The 18,869-nt window shown below is 39.5% G+C and overlaps 1 protein-coding gene across 17 annotated transcripts in view; it reads right to left on the reverse strand.

Annotated features, from left to right (window-relative positions):
• Positions 1 to 18,869, reverse strand: part of NEB (nebulin) — a 216,973-nt gene that overhangs the window by 114,225 nt on the left and 83,879 nt on the right. For all 17 annotated transcript variants that reach the window (XM_055398670.2, XM_055398685.2, XM_055398684.2 and 14 more), the window contains exons 56-68: positions 18,449 to 18,556; positions 15,254 to 15,565; positions 14,590 to 14,793; positions 13,992 to 14,096; positions 13,793 to 13,900; positions 11,894 to 12,205; positions 11,405 to 11,608; positions 10,841 to 10,945; positions 7,652 to 7,759; positions 5,722 to 6,033; positions 3,205 to 3,408; positions 2,762 to 2,866; positions 1,183 to 1,290 (exon numbers count right to left, since the gene is read on the reverse strand). In XM_055398670.2, coding sequence (XP_055254645.2) covers positions 1,183 to 1,290; positions 2,762 to 2,866; positions 3,205 to 3,408; positions 5,722 to 6,033; positions 7,652 to 7,759; positions 10,841 to 10,945; positions 11,405 to 11,608; positions 11,894 to 12,205; positions 13,793 to 13,900; positions 13,992 to 14,096; positions 14,590 to 14,793; positions 15,254 to 15,565; positions 18,449 to 18,556 — 2,295 coding nt within the window. The remainder of the gene's footprint in view (positions 1 to 1,182; positions 1,291 to 2,761; positions 2,867 to 3,204; positions 3,409 to 5,721; positions 6,034 to 7,651; positions 7,760 to 10,840; positions 10,946 to 11,404; positions 11,609 to 11,893; positions 12,206 to 13,792; positions 13,901 to 13,991; positions 14,097 to 14,589; positions 14,794 to 15,253; positions 15,566 to 18,448; positions 18,557 to 18,869) is intronic.

The following is an 18,869-nucleotide window of genomic DNA, read 5'->3' on the forward strand; positions in this document are numbered from 1 at the left end:
AAGTGGTTTGTTGTTGGTGGCGGTAAGAGCTGACTATGGATTATCTTCTGTTCACTTCAGGGAACAACATTACAAAAATCCTAGCATATATTTACCGGTCTGAATTCTCTACCAAAGGCACTTCTTTCAGAGACAGCAGAAAGAGAAATCAGGTTCACTATATTGTTGGTTTAGGATGTCAAAAAATTCTTTTTTCATTTAAGAATATCTCAAAAAGAAGCACTTAAGGTAGTTTTTCAATGAAAGGGTTGGCAAAAATCCCGAGCAGGTTTGGTGAAAGGCAAATTTTCCTAAACCTGTCTGTACCGGATCTTTTTCTTATATTGACCCAATACATGTAACCACGCTTTTTTCCTGTCATTTTCTTATTTCTGTTTTCTCCAACTATGCAGATGAAGGCCTCATAATTATGGATATGAACAAGTTCAGTTCATTCTCTCAGTCGTGTCCATCTCTCTGCAACCCCATGGACTGCAGCATGCCAGGCTTCCCTGTCTATCACCAACTCCTGGAGCTCACTCAAATTCATGTCCATTGAGTCAGTGATGCCATCCAACCATCTCATCCTCTGTCGTCCCCTTCTCCTGCCTTCAATCTTTCCCAGCATCAGGGCCTTTTCCAGTGAGTCAGTTCTTCGCATCAGGTGGCCAAAGTATTGGAGTTTCAGCTCAAGCATTAGTCCTTCCAATGAATATTCAGGACTGATTTTCTTTAGGATTGACTGGTTGGATCCCCTGGCAGTCCAAGGGACTCTCAAAAGTCTTCTCCAACACCACAGTTCAAAAGAATCAATTCTTTGGCATTCAGCTTTCTTTATAGTCCAACTCTCATATCCATATATGACTATTGGAAAAACCATAGCTTTGACTAGAAGGACCTTTGTTGGTAAAGTAATGTCTCTGCTTTGTAATATGCTGTCTAGGTTAGTCATAGTATGAAAGGGCAAAAAGATACAAATAAATGTAGATTCAAATTCTTTTTTTTTTTAACTGAAGTTTCGGATACTCGCTCTGCCTACAGGGCCTGAATACTAAAATCTTTTGGAGTTAAATTATTAAAGGGCTTTACAAATGAAAGACTTTAACTGACACCCAGAAGAACTGTGCTATTGTAATACCAATTCTGCCCTCGCACCCCATCCAGTCACATGTATCTGTATATCCATGGAGCGTTGGTACTCACATCACTGATGATGTCCCTGGAGGCCTTGGCCGCCACGATTGGGATGGCATCACTTCGCAAGTCGTAACCTTTCTTCTTTGCCTCTTCGTTGGCGAGTTTGTAAAGAGTCTATAGGAGGAAAGTCAGAGATAAAGCAGGTTTGACAGTGAAAGATTTGATGGCAACAATCTGGAGTTTATCAAATGACATATCACAAACTTTAAAAAAGGAAAGTCTTTGGAAACAACTTCCTAGCGATATTGGAAAGTAAATAAATTATATTTTACCAAAAAACTCTGTAGCATAAGAAACAAATGAAATATATCAATGAGTAATAACATAGAATAATCTATTATTTATATTATTATAGATTAATATATATATAATATGTAGGTTATATGATATATTATGTATACTAACATAGATTAACATAATTTATTGATATAGATTAATGGACAAAGCATCAATTTATACATCTTAAGTGAAAAGAAACCTGCAGGACAATATGTTTAATATTACTCATTTGATAAAAAATAACATATTTATATACTCTTATTCATTTATTATTAAATATTTTTGACAGTCATGTGATAGTTTATAATATTTAAAAAACAAATGAGAAAACGATCAAAGAACAACTTAACTTGAGTATGATCACAACTTTAAGATTCTAACTTTTGGCTGCCTCACATTAATAAAACATGCACCTATAAAATTGCATTTTACTTAAAAAAATAGTAATCAGCCTTGTCAATGAGAGCACTTTTTTCTCATGCCTAAGGTTCTCTTTCTATAAAAGGAACTCAATTATTTCATTTCTGCCCTGGAGAGGTACAGTGACTTCCTGATGTGTCCAGTTGGTGAGGAAGGGACAGCAGGGCAGGCCCAGCTCGACTCTGACCTGTTCCCTTTAGGAAAATATGCCTAGTGCCCTCCTCTGCATATCTCTGTGCTCTAAGCAGGACTCACCCCTGAGGGAAGTGGCGCTGACTCTGCTGCTCCAGCATGGCCTATACCTGGATGGGCAACCTAATTCTGGGGTTCACTTAGCAAGTTCATTTGGCTCTCATACAAACGTGTCCTTGAACCTAACTTTAGTAATAAAAGATGTGAGATTTTGACTTCTAGTTTCATTGCTTTGCTTTCCTTCTCAATTCCACCCAGAATCCAGGTGGGAAAGAGGTACATATTATTAGAGGCCCCCTTGGTTGGGTTGCCAGATTTAACAAATAGGAAGATAGCATGCCCAGCTGAACTTGAATTTCAGATAAACAGCGAATAATATTTTCATATAAATAATAAATCAGTATTACATCTGGTCATACTACCCCTTGGAAACGCCAAAAATACTCTCCAGTTGCACCGACTCACACCAGTAAAGATCATAAATGGAAAAGATAATGTGACTTCAGTTTGCCCCTGGAATCCTATAGCATATGATATTCAACTACAGATGAAAGGTTGGATGGGCTGAGTGTTCATATCACAGAGCTATGCCCGCCAGAACCGCTGAGATCCAAGTTTCTTCATAAAAGTGTAAGTGTAGAAAACAAACTACAGTGACAACTACAAGTATGGCCCCACAAGATTTTTCCCCCACCTCACTGTAGTTGAGTTGGTTCTGCCTTGCCAGCACGATCTCCGGAGTATCAGGCATTATATGAATTTGAGTCTTGTCTTTGTCCCAGGCCTCTGTGTATAAGCGCTATCAAAGAACATGTTGATAGAAAAGAAAGAACATGTTGATAGAAGACCATTTGAAATAGAATTACAAAAAGCCAATTAAAGCAGGAATGTTATTGATCTAATTAGGAAAAAATAAATCAGACTAAGATATAGAGTATTCAACTGAGGTTTGAGTCTTAATGATGGTTATCAGGGTTACAACTGAGGATAACAGAAATTACTTAGAGGATTTCAAGTATGTCATTTAGGAGGTAAACATGACCGCACACTTGCATGGACAATTTTAACTCCAATAGTGATTGATGTCTCGGAACTTCTTTTTGCATCTTGGAGAAGCTTGAGGCAGCTGGAGCTCACCTTGTTCATGTTGATGGCGTTGTTCTTGGCCAGCACCTGCTCCAGGGAATCAGGCACACTGGTGAATTTCAGCGTGTCTGGAGGCTGGCGGTAGATGTTATCACTCAGTATCTCTGCAGCTCTCTTACACTTGACCACATCCAGAGACCCAATGGGGACCCAGCCAATGCCCCTCAGCCACTGGAGATCGGACTTGTAAACATTCTGTGAGGAGGAAAAAGGCAGGAACTCTTCAGCAAGATTGAAAAATTTAGGGCCAAGGTACAAATAGAATCAGTAATAAAGTACGATTCTGGTCGTTGCTTTTATAGAAAACAGGCTCGTTGTATTAGGCAGACCAGCAGAGGAAGTATGTTCAAAAATGACCCAGAAAAGTAACAAAAAATGATCAAATATTTCAGGTTGTTAGGACAGGAGTAATTGAAATGAGTATCTTCTGTCAGCCAGTTCAGTGGATGTTCACTCTGTGTCAACAGGAAAAGAAGCTAACCCAGAGAAAGAGAAACCACGCAGACATCCAGCTATAGGCTTTCAGTAAATAAATGTTCAGTTCAGTCGCTCAGTCGTGTCCAACTCTCCGTGACCCCATGAATCACAGCACGCCAGGCCTCCCTGTCCATCACCAACTCCTGGAGTTCACTCAAACTCATGTCCACAGAGTCGGTGATGCCATCCAGCCATCTCATTCTCTGCCATCCCCTTCTCCTCCCACCCCCAACCTTTCCCAGCATCAGAGTCTTTTCCAGTGAGTCAACTCGTCGCATGAGGTGGCCAAAGTATTGCAGTTTCAGCTTTAGCATCAGGTCTAGTCAAATGAAACGCTCTGCAGCTATTAAAAGCCTATTTTAAAGAATGTCAGTGACTTGTAGAAATATCATTAATATGATGCTAACAAAAAGATAGCATAGAAAACAATATGTGTAGTACATGAACAGGAGAGGGCTTTTTCAGTTGTTGGGTTATTACTGCCTTCTATGTGATTTTCCTTATATTTCAAAAATATCTGTAATGCTCTTTTTTCTAAGCAACAAGAAAGTAAGTTAAAATGTAAAGATAGGACATCCCTGGAGATGGTTAAGACAGTGCTCCCAATGTAGGGGGCATGGGTTCAATCCCTGCTCAGGGACCTAAGATTTCACATGTGGCCATAAAGTAAAAACAAAACAGAACAATAATGACAGAGAACCTCTGAAGCTCAGAGGCAGACCTTTGGCTACTTTAACACTGTTCAAGATTCAGGACAAAAAAATGATCATCTTATTGGTCCGCAACCTGGCTCTTCACCAAATTCTCAGGATGGGAAGAATGGACTCCTTTCCAGAATTGTCTTTCCATGTCTTTATTTGACACTAAGTAAATTTTTCTGCTAAAGACTTTCACGTCCTTGGCAGGTATTCATAACTACTTCACAGTGGTGGAATTGGAACTTTGCCCAGCTCATTTGAAGGATTTTTACCTGGAACGGCATCTAAGTAGAGCATACAGGTGACTCTTTTACTGTCTAGACTAAAAGCCTGTTGGAATTGCCTTATGCTGAGTAGTTACTGCCCCTTAAATAACAGCAAGAATGAAAACAATAACATTTTACACTTCTGGATTGCTTAACTTTCATATGCTTCCTATATTGTTAAGACTATGTCACTATGAGAAGGAGGGGATCTCAAAAGGGCACCTGACAAACGCAGGCAAGTAGTCTGTCAATGCGGTCACTCCATGGGTGATGTTAACTGATTTTAACTACCTTCCTTGTGCAAGCAAAGCCTTCTTTGTAAAACACAGGGCTCTGCATCTTGTGGAAGGCTACAGAACAGATGTGGGAGTTGCCACAGGTAGGCTACACAATTTCTAGGAACAACCATTTAATGAATAATTATTGTTAATTCATGTTATTTTCCAAAGTCCTCTAATGCTTAATAATTCCTTCAAACATCTATAAAACACATGCTGCAAAAAATGCGCTTCTTACATCCAGATTTGAGATGGTGCCTCTGCTTCGAATAGGTATTAGGTTCTGTAATTACCTTGTGACTGCTCCACAAAGAGAGCCCAGCTGAGAGGAGAAAGTGCCAGGGAAATGACCCAATAGCATCCAGACTCAGTGACTTCTCTTATTTCATAAGAATAACAATCAATCTTGCAGCAGTATTATACTAATGATAAACTTATTTGCTTTTCAAGGAAGCTAAAAACAAATTCTTGAGTAATTTAAAAAAAAAAACAAAAATGTGTTCTTTCCCCCTTAAAAGAATAAAAGATTTCCCTATGGTAGACCTGGAATTCCAACACTGCTTAATTCCAGTTTTATTTTTATAAGACCAAGTCTGGTCAGTAAACTTCACTTCCTTATAAAGCCTAGTAATGTATCCACAATTAAATAGTAAAACTATTCTCTGATTCACATCTCATTCACTAAACAAGAAATCCTAGCTTGAGTAGCCCAGTGAGTTGTTTACAAAGGATGGCTTTCATATGGTTCAAGTTCCTTCTGCACACGGCTGTTATAGACGCTGTACTCACGTCGCTCTGCAGGTCATAGGCCTGCCGCGCGTGGATGACATCGCTCTGGTCGGGCAGGCACGTCCACTGGTGCAGGTAGTTCTTGTAGTCTATGTCACTGACCAAGGTCTGGCACTTCTTGGCCAGCACCACCCCCAGCATGTCCACTGGGCTGCTGAACTTGGTCTTCCACTTCTCAAAGTCCTTCTTGTACTCGCGGTCACTCTGGATCTTGGCCACGTGCATGGACCACATCATCTTGGGGTCATCTTTGATGTCCCGGGCTCCAATGTGGTGGCCAAGTTGCTTGCGGTAACCATCTTTGTACTTGTACTGAAATGAAAATGCACAAATCAGATTTTCATTAGAAGCCTGTAGAGGTCACAAGTCTGTACAAATCATCTTGCTTATATCACAGTTGTAAGCTGACTTTTGCTAATAAGCACTAACTCAAGGCAGTAGCCTACCTTTCCTCTAGAACCTTATAGTGGTAATAAAATAGATGGAATTTATATGATTGTAGTGTATACCCCCAAATCACCTATGCCCTAGTAATAATGAATAGTTCCAGAGGCAGGACGTGCACACAGTGGAGAGGCCATTTGGACCAAGGAACTTGGAGAAACGGGTTAGACACTAAAGCATATCAGAAAAGAGATGTGCTCAGTGACAAAATTGGCTTATTAAGTAGTAAAATGATTGTCTGGTTTCTGTGAGGATAAAGTCAAGGTCAAGGACTACCTGCAGTAGCAACAGGAAAGAATCTAGTATTTCATAATGGATTCAGACATTCAGTGATGGTGGCCAATTTGACATCATTTTGCAAACTGACTAAACTAGGGGAGCTGATGTAGCAGCCCAGCCAGTTAGAGCATGTTCCTAATAAAGTCATAGGTTCTCATCTCTCACGGACCAACAGAGTTTTTATTATTCCATGGCCAATGACATCATCCTGGAATACAAGTTAATTATCCAAAATACGAGCTTCTAGTCACAAAGATGCCTGAGTGAGAAAGTAGAAGCGAGTCGGCAGAGGCAATATAGTACAGTGGGAAGGAATGAGATGGGCCGGAGTTTCAGTTCCACCACCAACTCAGAGTTTGACTTTAGACAAGTTGCTCAAGCAATCCACACAACAGGGATAATCACAACACTTACATCCTAGGGTAATTATGAAAAATAAGTGACATAATGCACACTCTTAGCACAGATTTCTCAGTGCTTTTGGTTATTATTATTTTGGTATCTATTATTATTTCATTAATCCACTTGTAGGAAAGGCCCAACGTATGTAAACTAAAGTGAGTCACTAATATGATCTTTCTACATAAAACACAGTGTATTACCATATTCCCAAATAGTGGGCCTTGAATTTTAGAGCAGTGGTCTGTTCTCCAAGAACCCCCTGAAGTACCAGGGAAGGATGATAATTTTATTCTGCAAGGTACAAGCCACAAGTCAGGAGCTGGTGTTAAGGGTGCAAGCTTGGGCTAGTCTGGTACTGATCAACTGTCTTCTCATAAGTCGTATAAGGGTGAATTGTAATGATAATTGTCATATGCATTTTTTGAGTTAAAATGCTATATAAAGCCAGGCCATGATTCTCACTGGGAGAACTTAAGTTTATAAGTCACTCTTTCCATCAGCACTGTGACAATTTTATGTAAGTACCTCCAAGCCTATAGCTACACTCTAACAAATACCACATGAATGGCTCTTTCTTCTGTTCTTGGTGGATCAGCTTTCACTGTAGATACTGTGTCTTAACAGTTACAAAAATTTAATAAACATTCAATTTTTCATTTCCCTCAAAGCTAGATTTTAGAAAAATCCTACACAAATACATCAGGCTTTATTTCCAAAGGGCCAAGAAAGTTCTTTCCAAAGATTTAGTTCACTGAAAATGTCCCTTCAGACTGACCACATACTTGCAGTAAAATTGACAACTCACATCACTGATGATGTCCCTGGAGGCCTTGGCTGCCACAATTGGGATGGCATCACTTCGCAAGTCATAGCCTTTCTTTTTTGCTTCTTCATGGGCAAGTTTGTACAGACTCTAAATTTGAGAGAAAAAAAAACCCAAACCAGTTAGATGTTGACATTCATATTCAAATATTAACAGAGAACTAAAACAATTCACTAAGTTCTACACAGGTAGGTGCCTGTGATCATCTCACTGTTGAGAGTCCTATGCTTTGTGATTTTTTTGGCAAAGTTGAGTCTTAAAAATGATAACTGTATGGAAGATGGTACCTTTGATTTTCATTTTTAAAGTTATGTTACATTAACTATATATAGGTATTATTCATTGTTTTAAAATTTTGAGTTTTAACAATGAATCAGTTTTGGAAAGCTGAAACCAATGGGTCCAGGTGGCAAAAGTGGACAGGAGGAAAACTAATTCAATCTACATTTATTCTGCACCAATTCTGTGCTGTGGCAGTGCTTGGTACTTGAGAGCCAAAGATGAATATGACCTCTCTCACTTCCAAGATTGCTGGAGAACTGATGGAAAGACTGATGTGGAACAAGCGGCCAAGAAGTCAAACTACAAATGGTGCTTTGACCATATTATTAGAACAAACTCTAGGAAGGAGGAATTGATAGATCAGGAAGTTTACTGCAGATGGAGTAATCTTTGCATTGGACCTTGAGTGATAAATATGGTTTCAATAGACTGAGATGGCGGTCAAGGGCACAGGGACTTGTATGAATCAAAGTTTGGGGAAGAAAAAGTGCAGGGATGTCAAAGGAAGTGTGGGCAGTGCCAGGCAGAGGAAATGGCAACACAGGACTGAAAAAAGTCAGGAGTTGGGCTGTGAAAGCCTGGCAATAAGTTTGTGCTTAACTCTATATGAAATGGGAAACCAACAACAATATTTGAGGGAGAATGACATCATCAAATTTGCATTTTATCTTCCTGTCCTAAACGAGAAAGAAACACAACAAAATTGAACTAAGCTAATAGAGAAAAGTCGGAGAAAGCAGACCAGGCAGGTGAGGCACTCAGTTCAGGGCATTCTTCCTGGGCCTCTTTGAACCAACTGCAACATACAGCAGCTCTGAGCTTTTGCAATAAAGCCAGAACTAACAATTCCAGAAATGCTAAGTGGCTAGGGGCCCTTTGCCTCTTAAAACACTTGTTCATACAGCATGTAATTTCCTGTAGCATTATGGGACCTATACTGTAAGTTTAGCTGAAAATTCACTTCTTTTTGAGAGTGGCACTTGATGTTTTTAGTTTGGGATGACAATTTAGTTATATAAGCATTAAAAATATAGTTTGTACCTCCCAAAAATAAAATGACTTAAGTTGGTGACTAATTAAATTCTCTTGTTATATTCTGCAGAAGAGGATTACATGTTAAAATAGGCTGTCGAAGAAAGAATATTTTCCTGGAAAGTAGCACAAAGCTGGGAGAAATAACTAATACATCAGTAGACAGAATCTCGGATTCACAAAAATCTCCATAGGCTTAAATCAATAGGTTCATTCTAAGAAGAAAAAATTGCCGAAATATAAACGTAAGTCTTTGAAACATAAGTTGCCAAATGGATATATACAAGACAGAGAAAATCTAGCTTAAGCCCATGTAAATTGTGCTAGGGTTTTGGTTGACCCCAAGTCCCACGTGCACCAGCAGTGACATAGTCGCCAAGGACTCTTAAGGCACAGGGTAAAGAGATGGAGGGCGAATGTCCCGAAGAGGAAATGCAAAGTCAGCGGTAATCTCCATTAGTCATTCCTCAGCTGCAGAACCACGTTCGGTTCTAAGAGTCACATTCTAGCAGGGATGTCAGGTGAGGAATGTCCAGGAACTTACAACAACTCTGAGAAGAGTACTATTATCATGTTAGACCCACTTTTCAGGTGGAAAAACTGAGAGACAGTGGGGATGTTTAAATTAGAAAGAAAACATGGGGTGAGTTGGTGGGGAGGCACACAGCAGCAACCCCATCTCTGTGGGGCTGGCACAGACTCTGGTCTTAGAGAGTTACGTGGGTCTGCAGAGAGAAACCATTGACCCAATACAGAGAAACATTTTGTAAAGGAACTGCTGGAAAAAATGGGTTGATTTATGAGGTAAGCATCCGGTCACTGAGAACACTTAAGCTAAGGCAGGATGATGGCTTATTGGATGAGGACTCCTGCCCTAGAGCAGAGGCTGACCTCTCAGCCTAAACATCTGTGGTTCTAATTAAGAGAGTAGCATTTATACATATACCCTTTTTTGTTACCACGTGTAAAAATAGACAGCTAGTGGGAAGCTGCTGTATAACACACGGAGCTCAGATCTGCTCTGCAATGACCTAGACAGGTGGGGTGGGGGTGGGGGTGGTGGAGGGAGGGAGGTTCAAGAGAGAGGGGATATACGTATACATACAGCTGGTTCACTTTGTTGTACAGCAGAAACTAACACAACACTGTAAAGCAATTATACTTCAATTAAACAAAAATCTGTGGTTCTGATATGGGGTGGCTCTATACTCACAGAAAACAAACAGGAAATGGGCTTGCTAATGTGTGTATTGATAGGTTCCCTCTCTTTCTCTGTTATTTGATTGTGCTATGATTTTAATCCTTGACTTAACCTTATAAAAATTGTAAATTTTGACCTTAAACTATAATTTAGGAAAAATAAAGCATGTGTGGAAAATAAGTTTAGCACAGCTATGTAACACATGTGCTATGTGCTAAGTCGCTTCAGTCATGTCCGACTCTTTGCGACTCTATGGACTGTAGCCCACCAGGCTCCTCTGTCCATGGGACTCTCCAGACAAGAATACTGGAGTGGGTTGCCATGCCCTCCTGATGCAGGGACAGAACCTGCATCTCTATGTCTCCTGATAAGGAAGAGATAAATGTATTTTCTAACTTAATAAAAGAAGAAAGTCTAGTTAATCTTCTGGTTACTACTCTAAGTTCTTAAAATTTACACTGCCTAAATGGTAATTTTTACTACTTCAAGATTGATGCTTAGGATGGTAACTGAGAAATGCAAGAGTATTTGGTACTCACATGGAGCAAGAAATGGCATTCTTTACAAATTGGTCATTTATATTACATCACGATGGAACAGATTAATTGAAATATGAAACACCATGCAAATGTCATAGAATTAGCATCTGCTCCCACCTCACTGTAGTTGATTTTGTTCATCCTTGCCAGCGTAATTTCTGGTGTGTCTGGCATGATATGGACCTGGGTCTTGTCTTTGTCCCAGGCTTCTGTGTAGAGACGCTAGAAATGAAAATACAAAATGTCATCAGGAAAATAATTCAGTGCATATTTAAAGAAATTTCAGGGCCACAAGAACTTTAGAAACAAAGATAACAAGAGGTTATGCATTTTATACACATTATGTATTTTATACATATCTTCAAGTAATCAGTTCATAGTAGAACAGATATGTACGAGTGTCTTCTGATACTCAGAATTGTATGTTAACAAAAGGAAATTCAGAATATCTTATGCAGAGATGATTTTCCATAAAAATGTGCCATTTTATCAAAATCATGAAATAACTACTGAAGTAAATGTTAAAATATAAATGGCATAGATATTAGATAGGGATAGATATATATATATAAAGACAGACAGATCTTTTGTTGCTCAGTTCTCTCTTTCTCTTCTTGATCATGCTTCTTTTCCTTTGGTTCAGCTTTAGGAGTAACGACTCTCTGAATTTTGAAGCCTTACCTTGTTCATATTGATGGCGTTGTTCTTGGCCAACACTTGTTCCAGAGAATCAGTCACACTAGTAAATTTGAATTTGTCTGGAGGCTGGCGATAGAGTTTATCACTCAAAATTTCACTCGCCCTCTTGCATTTTTCCACATCTAAAGAGCCAATGGGAACCCAGCCGATGCCTCTTAGCCATTGGAGATCTGACTTGTACACATTCTGTTAATACAAATAGTAAATATTTATCTCTGGTTTGGGAAAACGTTTTCATCAACAGGACATGAAATAAAGTAAGAACACTTTTGAAAATGTAGTTTGGTGGACAGACAGGGTATCAGACAATATTCCTTTGTGGTCTGGAGGGTTTGACATTGAACAATCACAGGAAAAGAAGAAATGTTTTCCCCCACTTGCAGGGGCTGGAGAGGTTGGAGCCACTTATCCAACGGATGTTAATTCACTGATTTCCCACCTTTGCATGTCATTATGATCCTCAGTACTCACATCGCTCTGCAGGTCATAGGCCTGCCGCGCGTGGATGACATCGCTCTGGTCGGGCAGGCACGTCCACTGGTGCAGGTAGTTCTTATAGTCTATGTCACTGACCAAGGTCTGGCACTTCTTGGCCAGCACCACCCCCAGCATGTCCACTGGGCTGCTGAACTTGGTCTTCCACTTCTCAAAGTCCTTCTTGTACTCGCGGTCACTCTGGATCTTGGCCACGTGCATGGACCACATCATCTTTGGATCGTCATGTATCGCTCGGGCACCAATGTGATGGCCAAGCTGCTTACGATAGCCTTCTTTGTACTTGAACTAGAAAAAGAAAATTACTGATAGTCACCTAGTATAACATTTAGTACAAAGTACAAAAATTACCAGGCTCAGATTTTCCTATTCATTAAATATGCTTTCCCCCTGAATATTTCTTGCCTGAAAAACTCCATGGACAGATGAGCCTGGCAGGCTACAGTCCATGGGGTCATAAGAGCCCAACATGAGTTAGTGACTAAACCACCACTCCTGAATATATAAATAATATGTACATCTGCATCTTATAAACCATTGAGAAAATAAATCTTGTATATATGTATACAAAAAAGAAAACAGAAGTTAAGACATTCTGCCACTTGGTGATAACTGCTGATGAAAATGACTTTTTGTGGGGGTGTGCGTGTGTGTAAGAGATAGAGTATATCAATAAAATTAGAATGGGGTCATATTGTAGATGGGTTTGTGTCTGCTCATTTATTATTTAAGCATTTTCCTATGTCATTATATGTTCCCTTGTGTGTGTCCGACCCTTTGTGACCCCATGGGCTATAGACCACCAGGCTCCTCAGTCCATGAGATTTTCCAGGAAAGAATACTGGAGTAGTCAGCCATTTCCTCCTTCAGGGCATCTTCCTGTCCCAGAGATCGAACCCATGTCTCCTGTGTCTCCTGCATTGTAGGCAGATTCTTTACTGCTTGAGCCATCAGGGAAGTCCATATATTCCCTACACATATGATTTTTAATGGCAGCAGGTATTCCATTATATTGTATTATAACACTTTTAATCCTTCTGTGACTGTTGAACATTTTTTTAAAAAGTATGACAGCTACTTCCCATATTTTGGATATAAAGGGAAAATATGCTTCTGACTTCACAGACAGTAGAAAGACAAACATTTCTAGAAATGTAAGCAAATACATCTTTTAAAGTAAATAAATATCCAATAAATATCCACAGCCAATTACAGGATGCAGAGATAAACATACAATTCACGGGAATGGTTGGACTATAAACAGAATAACGTGTTCCATTCCTTCAGAACCTCGTAGGTTTACTGGTTCACGGGAAATGGCTTGGTTTGGAAGGGATCCTATGATGAGTTCCACTGCATATATGTCATATAGTTTGTTGCTGATGTGTAGTCACTAAGTCATGTCTGACTCTTTGCAACCCCATGGACTGCAGCCCGCCAGTTTCCTCTGTTCATGGGATTTCCCAGGCATGAATACTGGAGTGGGTTGCCATGTTTTCTCTGGGGGAATCTTCCTGACCCAGGGATCAAGCTGAGTTTCCTGCATCTCCTGCCTTGGCAGGCAAATTCTTTACCACTGAGCCACCAGAGAAGCTCCATACATCATGTGGCTAAGTGAAAAGGCTATCTGAGCTACAGTAAAGCAGCCAATGCTTTTGTTCAGCAGGGAATGGACATTATTTTGAAATGCATGTTGCTATGGATTCAACCATAGCTAGAAGTTAACCTTTATGTTGAGAGCTTCATTACCATTATTTTAAACTATTTACTTACAAGACACCATCAGGTAAAACGTTAACCTCACAGCTCACTTGCTTTGCTACATATCCTTGAGAGAACCCAAAGCTGAGCAAAGAACTCTGCAGGTGCACTTACTTCACTTGCAATGTCTCTGGAGGCCTTGGCTGCCCTGATAGGAATGGCATCTATCCGCATATCATAGCCTTTTCTCTTGGCTTCATCTAGGCCAAGTTTATAGAGTTTCTGAAAAAAGACATAAACCTTTGTAAGTCTGATCTATAAAGTACAGTGTAAGAAAAAAAAAATTATCATGCAGCATGAACACATTGCTTACCTCACTGTAATTTATTTTGTTTTGTTTAGCCAGTAACACTTCAGGAGTGTCTGGCATAATGTGGACAGTGGTTTTGTCTTTATCCCAAGCTTCTGTATAGAGGCGCTGAAATGAACAAAAACAGGTGTGACTAGCTCAGGTCTGTAATGAATCTAGTTCTTAATGAGAGTAAAGAGTCCGCTCTGTGAGTCAGTACTTGTGACACATTTTGGGTCTAGATGTCACATCAATAAGAAGCGCAATACTTACCTTAAAACCACTTTGAAAGTGAAAGTGTTAGTTGCTCAGTCATGTTCAACTCTTTGTTAGTCCATGGACTGTGGCCTGCCAGGCTCCTCTGTCCATGAAATTCTCCAGGATACTGGAGTGGGTTGCCATTCCCTTTTCCAGGGGATCTTTCCAACTCAGGGACTGAACCCGGGTCTCATGCATTGCAGGCAGATTCTCTACCATCTGAGCTACCAGGGAAGCCCACTTAAAAACCACTTTAAGGCCAAGCAAAAGAACTGAATGTAATTTTTCTTTTATAGAAACAGACCTCAGTGTTTACACACACATACAAAAATTAACATCCACCTCAAGTTAAGGAAGGACTTACATGGTTCATGGTAATAGCATTGTTTTTTGCCAAAACCATTGGGATGGAGTCCATAAGGCTGGAAAACTTGAATTTATCTGGGTGCTGACGGTAAACGTGGTCACTCAAAATCTGGGTAGCTCTCTTGTTCTTCTCATCCTCAAGAGAGCCACTAGGTAACCAGCCAATGCCTCTGAGCCACTGAAGGTCAGACTTGTACAAATTCTGAAATTTTAAGTGATAGACCATTAAACAGAAGTATAATGATAGTCCCCTCAAGATATAAAATTTTGTTTTCTGTTACATTATAAAATACTACATTATACATTTCAATGCTCGAATTCCCTGGGAAATTTTTAAATTTTAGTATTTCTTGAGAATCTACAAAATATTCACCTTAGAAACAGATTTTGAAAGACATTTTTAAACAGAAGAACACAGAACATCAAAATTCTACTAGATCAATAATCTGGAGGTTTCTACCAAAGCAATGGGTGCTTCGCTGGTGTTTTCTTTTGTGGAATTAATGATGCTCCCAGTATTTGTGTGGCCGGATAGAGTATGGACATTAGTCCAGGAAGTAGAATTCAGATGTATAAGGTCAACTCCCTTCGTTTGGAGGGAACTTTGACACTTAGGAAAGCAGACATGGCTTCTTTTGGCCAAAAGAAACTCTTAGACTCACGTCGCTCTGCAGGTCATAGGCCTGCCGCGCGTGGATGACATCGCTCTGGTCGGGCAGGCACGTCCACTGGTGCAGGTAGTTCTTGTAGTCTATGTCACTGACCAAGGTCTGGCACTTCTTGGCCAGCACCACCCCCAGCATGTCCACTGGGCTGCTGAACTTGGTCTTCCACTTCTCAAAGTCCTTCTTGTACTCGCGGTCACTCTGGATCTTGGCCACGTGCATGGACCACATCATCTTGGGGTCATCCTTAATGTTTCTGGCTCCAATGTGGTGGCCAAGCTGCTTGCGAAAACCTTCCTTGTACTTGTACTGAAGGAGGAAAAAAAAATATGTTTTAGTCTTTTGAAGATTAACTTATGTCACTACCTTTGTGGTGAATTACAAAGCACATTAACTCCAAATACTTTCATAAGGCTAGAGAGCCACAGATTTAAGTGTTGTTGTTGTTGTTGTTTTTTATAGGAAAGATTAAAGGCTAAATCCAGCTACAGATTCCATATATAATAAACACATCCTTGAGTTCATCCTTGACCCATGCTGCATCTCTGGGACCATTTCACTATTTTTATTTTTTTTATTTTTTTTTATTGGAGGCTAATTATTTTACAATATTATATTGGTTAGGTTTGCCATACATTGACATGAATCCGCCCCGGGTATACATGAGTTCCCCCTCCCAAACCCCCCTCACACCTCCCTCCTCCCCTTATCCTCCCTCTGGGTCATCCCCGCATACCAGCCCCATGCATTCTGTAACGTGCATCGACCCTGAACTGGCGATTTATTTCACATATGATAATATACATGTTTCAATGCCATTTTCCCAAACCATCCCACCCTCACCCTCTCCCACAGAGTCCCAAAGACTGTTTTATACATCTGTGTCTCTCTTGCTGTCTCGTATACAGGGTTATCATTTGCATCTTTCTAAATTCCATATATATGCGTTAGTATATTGTATTGGTGTTTTTCTTTCTGGCTTACTTCACTCTGTATAATAGGCTCTAGTTTCATCCACCTCATTAGAACTGGTTCAAATGCATTCTTTTTAATGGCTGAGTAATACTCCAATGTGTATATGTACCAAAGCTTTCTTATCCATTCGTCTGCAGATGGACATCTAGGTTGCTTCCATGTCCTGGCTATTATAAACAGTGCTGCAATGAACATTGGAGTACATGTGTCTCTTTCAATTCTGGTTTCCTCGGTGTGTATGCCCAGGAGTGCTATTGCTGGATCATATGGCAGTTCTATTTTCAGTTTTTTGAGGAATCTCCACACTGTTCTCCATAGTGGCTGTACTAGTTTGCATTCCCACCAACAGTGTAAGAGGGTTCCCTTCTCTCCACACCCTCTCCAGCATTTATCGCATGTAGACTTTTGGATAGCAGCCATTCTGACTGGTGTGAAATGGTATCTCATTGTGGTTTTGATTTGCATTTCTCTGATTATGAGGGATGTTGAGAATTTTTTCATGTGTTTGTTAGCCATCTTTATGTCTTCTTTGGAGAAATGTCTGTTTAGTTCTTTGGCCCATTTTTTGATTGGGTCATTTATTTTTCTGGAATTGAGCTGCAGGAGCTGCTTGTATATTTTGGAGATTAATCCTTTATCAGTTGCTTCATTTGCTGTTATTTTCTCCCATTCTGAAGGCTGTCTTTTCACCTTGCTTAGAGTTTCCTTTGCTGTGCAGAAGCTTTTGATTTTAATTAGGTCCCATTTATTTTTGCTTTTATTTCCAATATTCTGGGAGGTGGGTCTTGGAGGATCCTGCTGTGATTTATGTCAGAGAGTGTTTTGCCTATGTTCTCCTCTAGGAGTTTTATAGTTTCTGGTCTTACAATTAGCTCTCTAATCCATTTTGAGTTTATTTTGGTGTATGGTGTTAGGAAGTGTTCTAGTTTCATTCTTTTACAAGTGGCTGACCAGTTTTCCCAGCACCACTTGTTAAAGAGACTGTCTTTTCTCCATTTTATATTCTTACCTCCTTTATCAAAGATAAGGTGTCCATAGGTGCGTGGATTTATCTCTGGGCTTTCTATTTTGTTCCATTGATCTATATTTCTGTCTTTATGCCAGTACCATACTGTCTTGATGACTGTGGCTTTGTAGCAGAGCCTGAAGTATGGCAGGTTAATTCCCCCAATTCCATTCTTCTTCCAGATTGCTTTGGCTATTCGAGGCTTTTTGTATTTCCATACAAATTGTGAGATTATTTGTTCTAGTTCTGTGAAAAATATCGTTGGTTGCTTGATAGGGATTGCATTGAATGTATAAATTACTTTGGGTAGTATACTCATTTTTACAATATTTATTCTTCCAATCCACGAACATGGTATATTTCTCCATCTATTAGTGTCCTCTTCGATTACTTTCACTAGTGTTTCATAGTTTTCTGTGTACAAGTCTTTTGTTTCCTTAGGTAGATATATTCCTAAGTATTTAATTCTTTTCATTGCAACAGTAAATGGAATAGTTTCCTTAATTTCTCTATTTTCTCATTATTACTGTATAGGAATGCAAGTGATTTCTGTGTGTTGATTTTATATCCTGCAACTTTACTGTATTCATTGATTAGCTCTAGTAGTTTTCTGGTAGAGTCTTTAGGGTTTTCTGTGTAGAGGATCATGTCATCAGCGAACAGTGAAAGTTTTACTTCTTCTTTTCCAATTTGTATTCCTTTTATGTCTTTTTCTGCTCTGATTGCTGTGGCCAAAACTTCCAGAACTATGTTGAATAGTAGTGGTGAGAGTGGGCACCCTTGTCTTGTTCCTGACTTTAGGGGAAATGCTTTCAGTTTTTCACCATTGAGGGTAATGTTTGCTGTGGGTTTGTCATATATAGCTTTTATTATGTTGAGATATGTCCCTTCTATTCCCACTTTCTGGAGGGTTTTTATCATAAATGGATATTGAATTTTGTCCAAGGCTTTCTCTGCATCTATTGAGATAATCATATGATTTTTATTTTTCAGTTTGTTAATGTGGTGTATTACGTTGATTGATTTGCGGATATTGAAGAATCCTTGCATTCCTGGGATAAAGCCCACTTGGTCATGATGTATGATCTTCTTAATGTGTCACTATTTTTAATTTGTTACTTGGGAGACTCTGTTCAATTTAAAATTAAACTGAGACTTTTTTGAAGTGAAAACTGCAATCTAATCAGTGCAAACAAGGGATAAAGTCTTACTTCACTGGCAATTTCCCGGGACGCTTTAGCTGCTTTGATTGGTATGGCATCAACGGGAAGATCGTAACCTTTTCTCTTCAACTCCTCATAACCCATTCGGTAGAATTTCTGTTAAGAGATGAAAATCACTTTGAAAAAAAACTGTTTCCCATCAACATCTGCAGCATAATGAATCCAACGTGCTAAATATTTTAAGAGTTCATGAGAATAGCTTCTGAGCTCTAGAATAATCAAATGTAACAAAATCGTGCCCATTGATTGCTGATGATCTTCAATTACCTAGCTCTAAAGCTCTTCAATTACCTAGATCAACAAAGTTAAATGTCAGCTCTTCCCAAATATTTATGAGAATGACACAGAATAAATTGGTAGATAAATGAAATGAAATATCATCAAGGTGCTGTTTTCCAATTAACTTTGA

This window comes from Moschus berezovskii, chromosome 2 (assembly GCF_049115385.1).
Source record: "Moschus berezovskii isolate FMDL1 chromosome 2, NW_MosBer_1.0, whole genome shotgun sequence".
NCBI lineage: Eukaryota > Metazoa > Chordata > Mammalia > Artiodactyla > Moschidae > Moschus > Moschus berezovskii.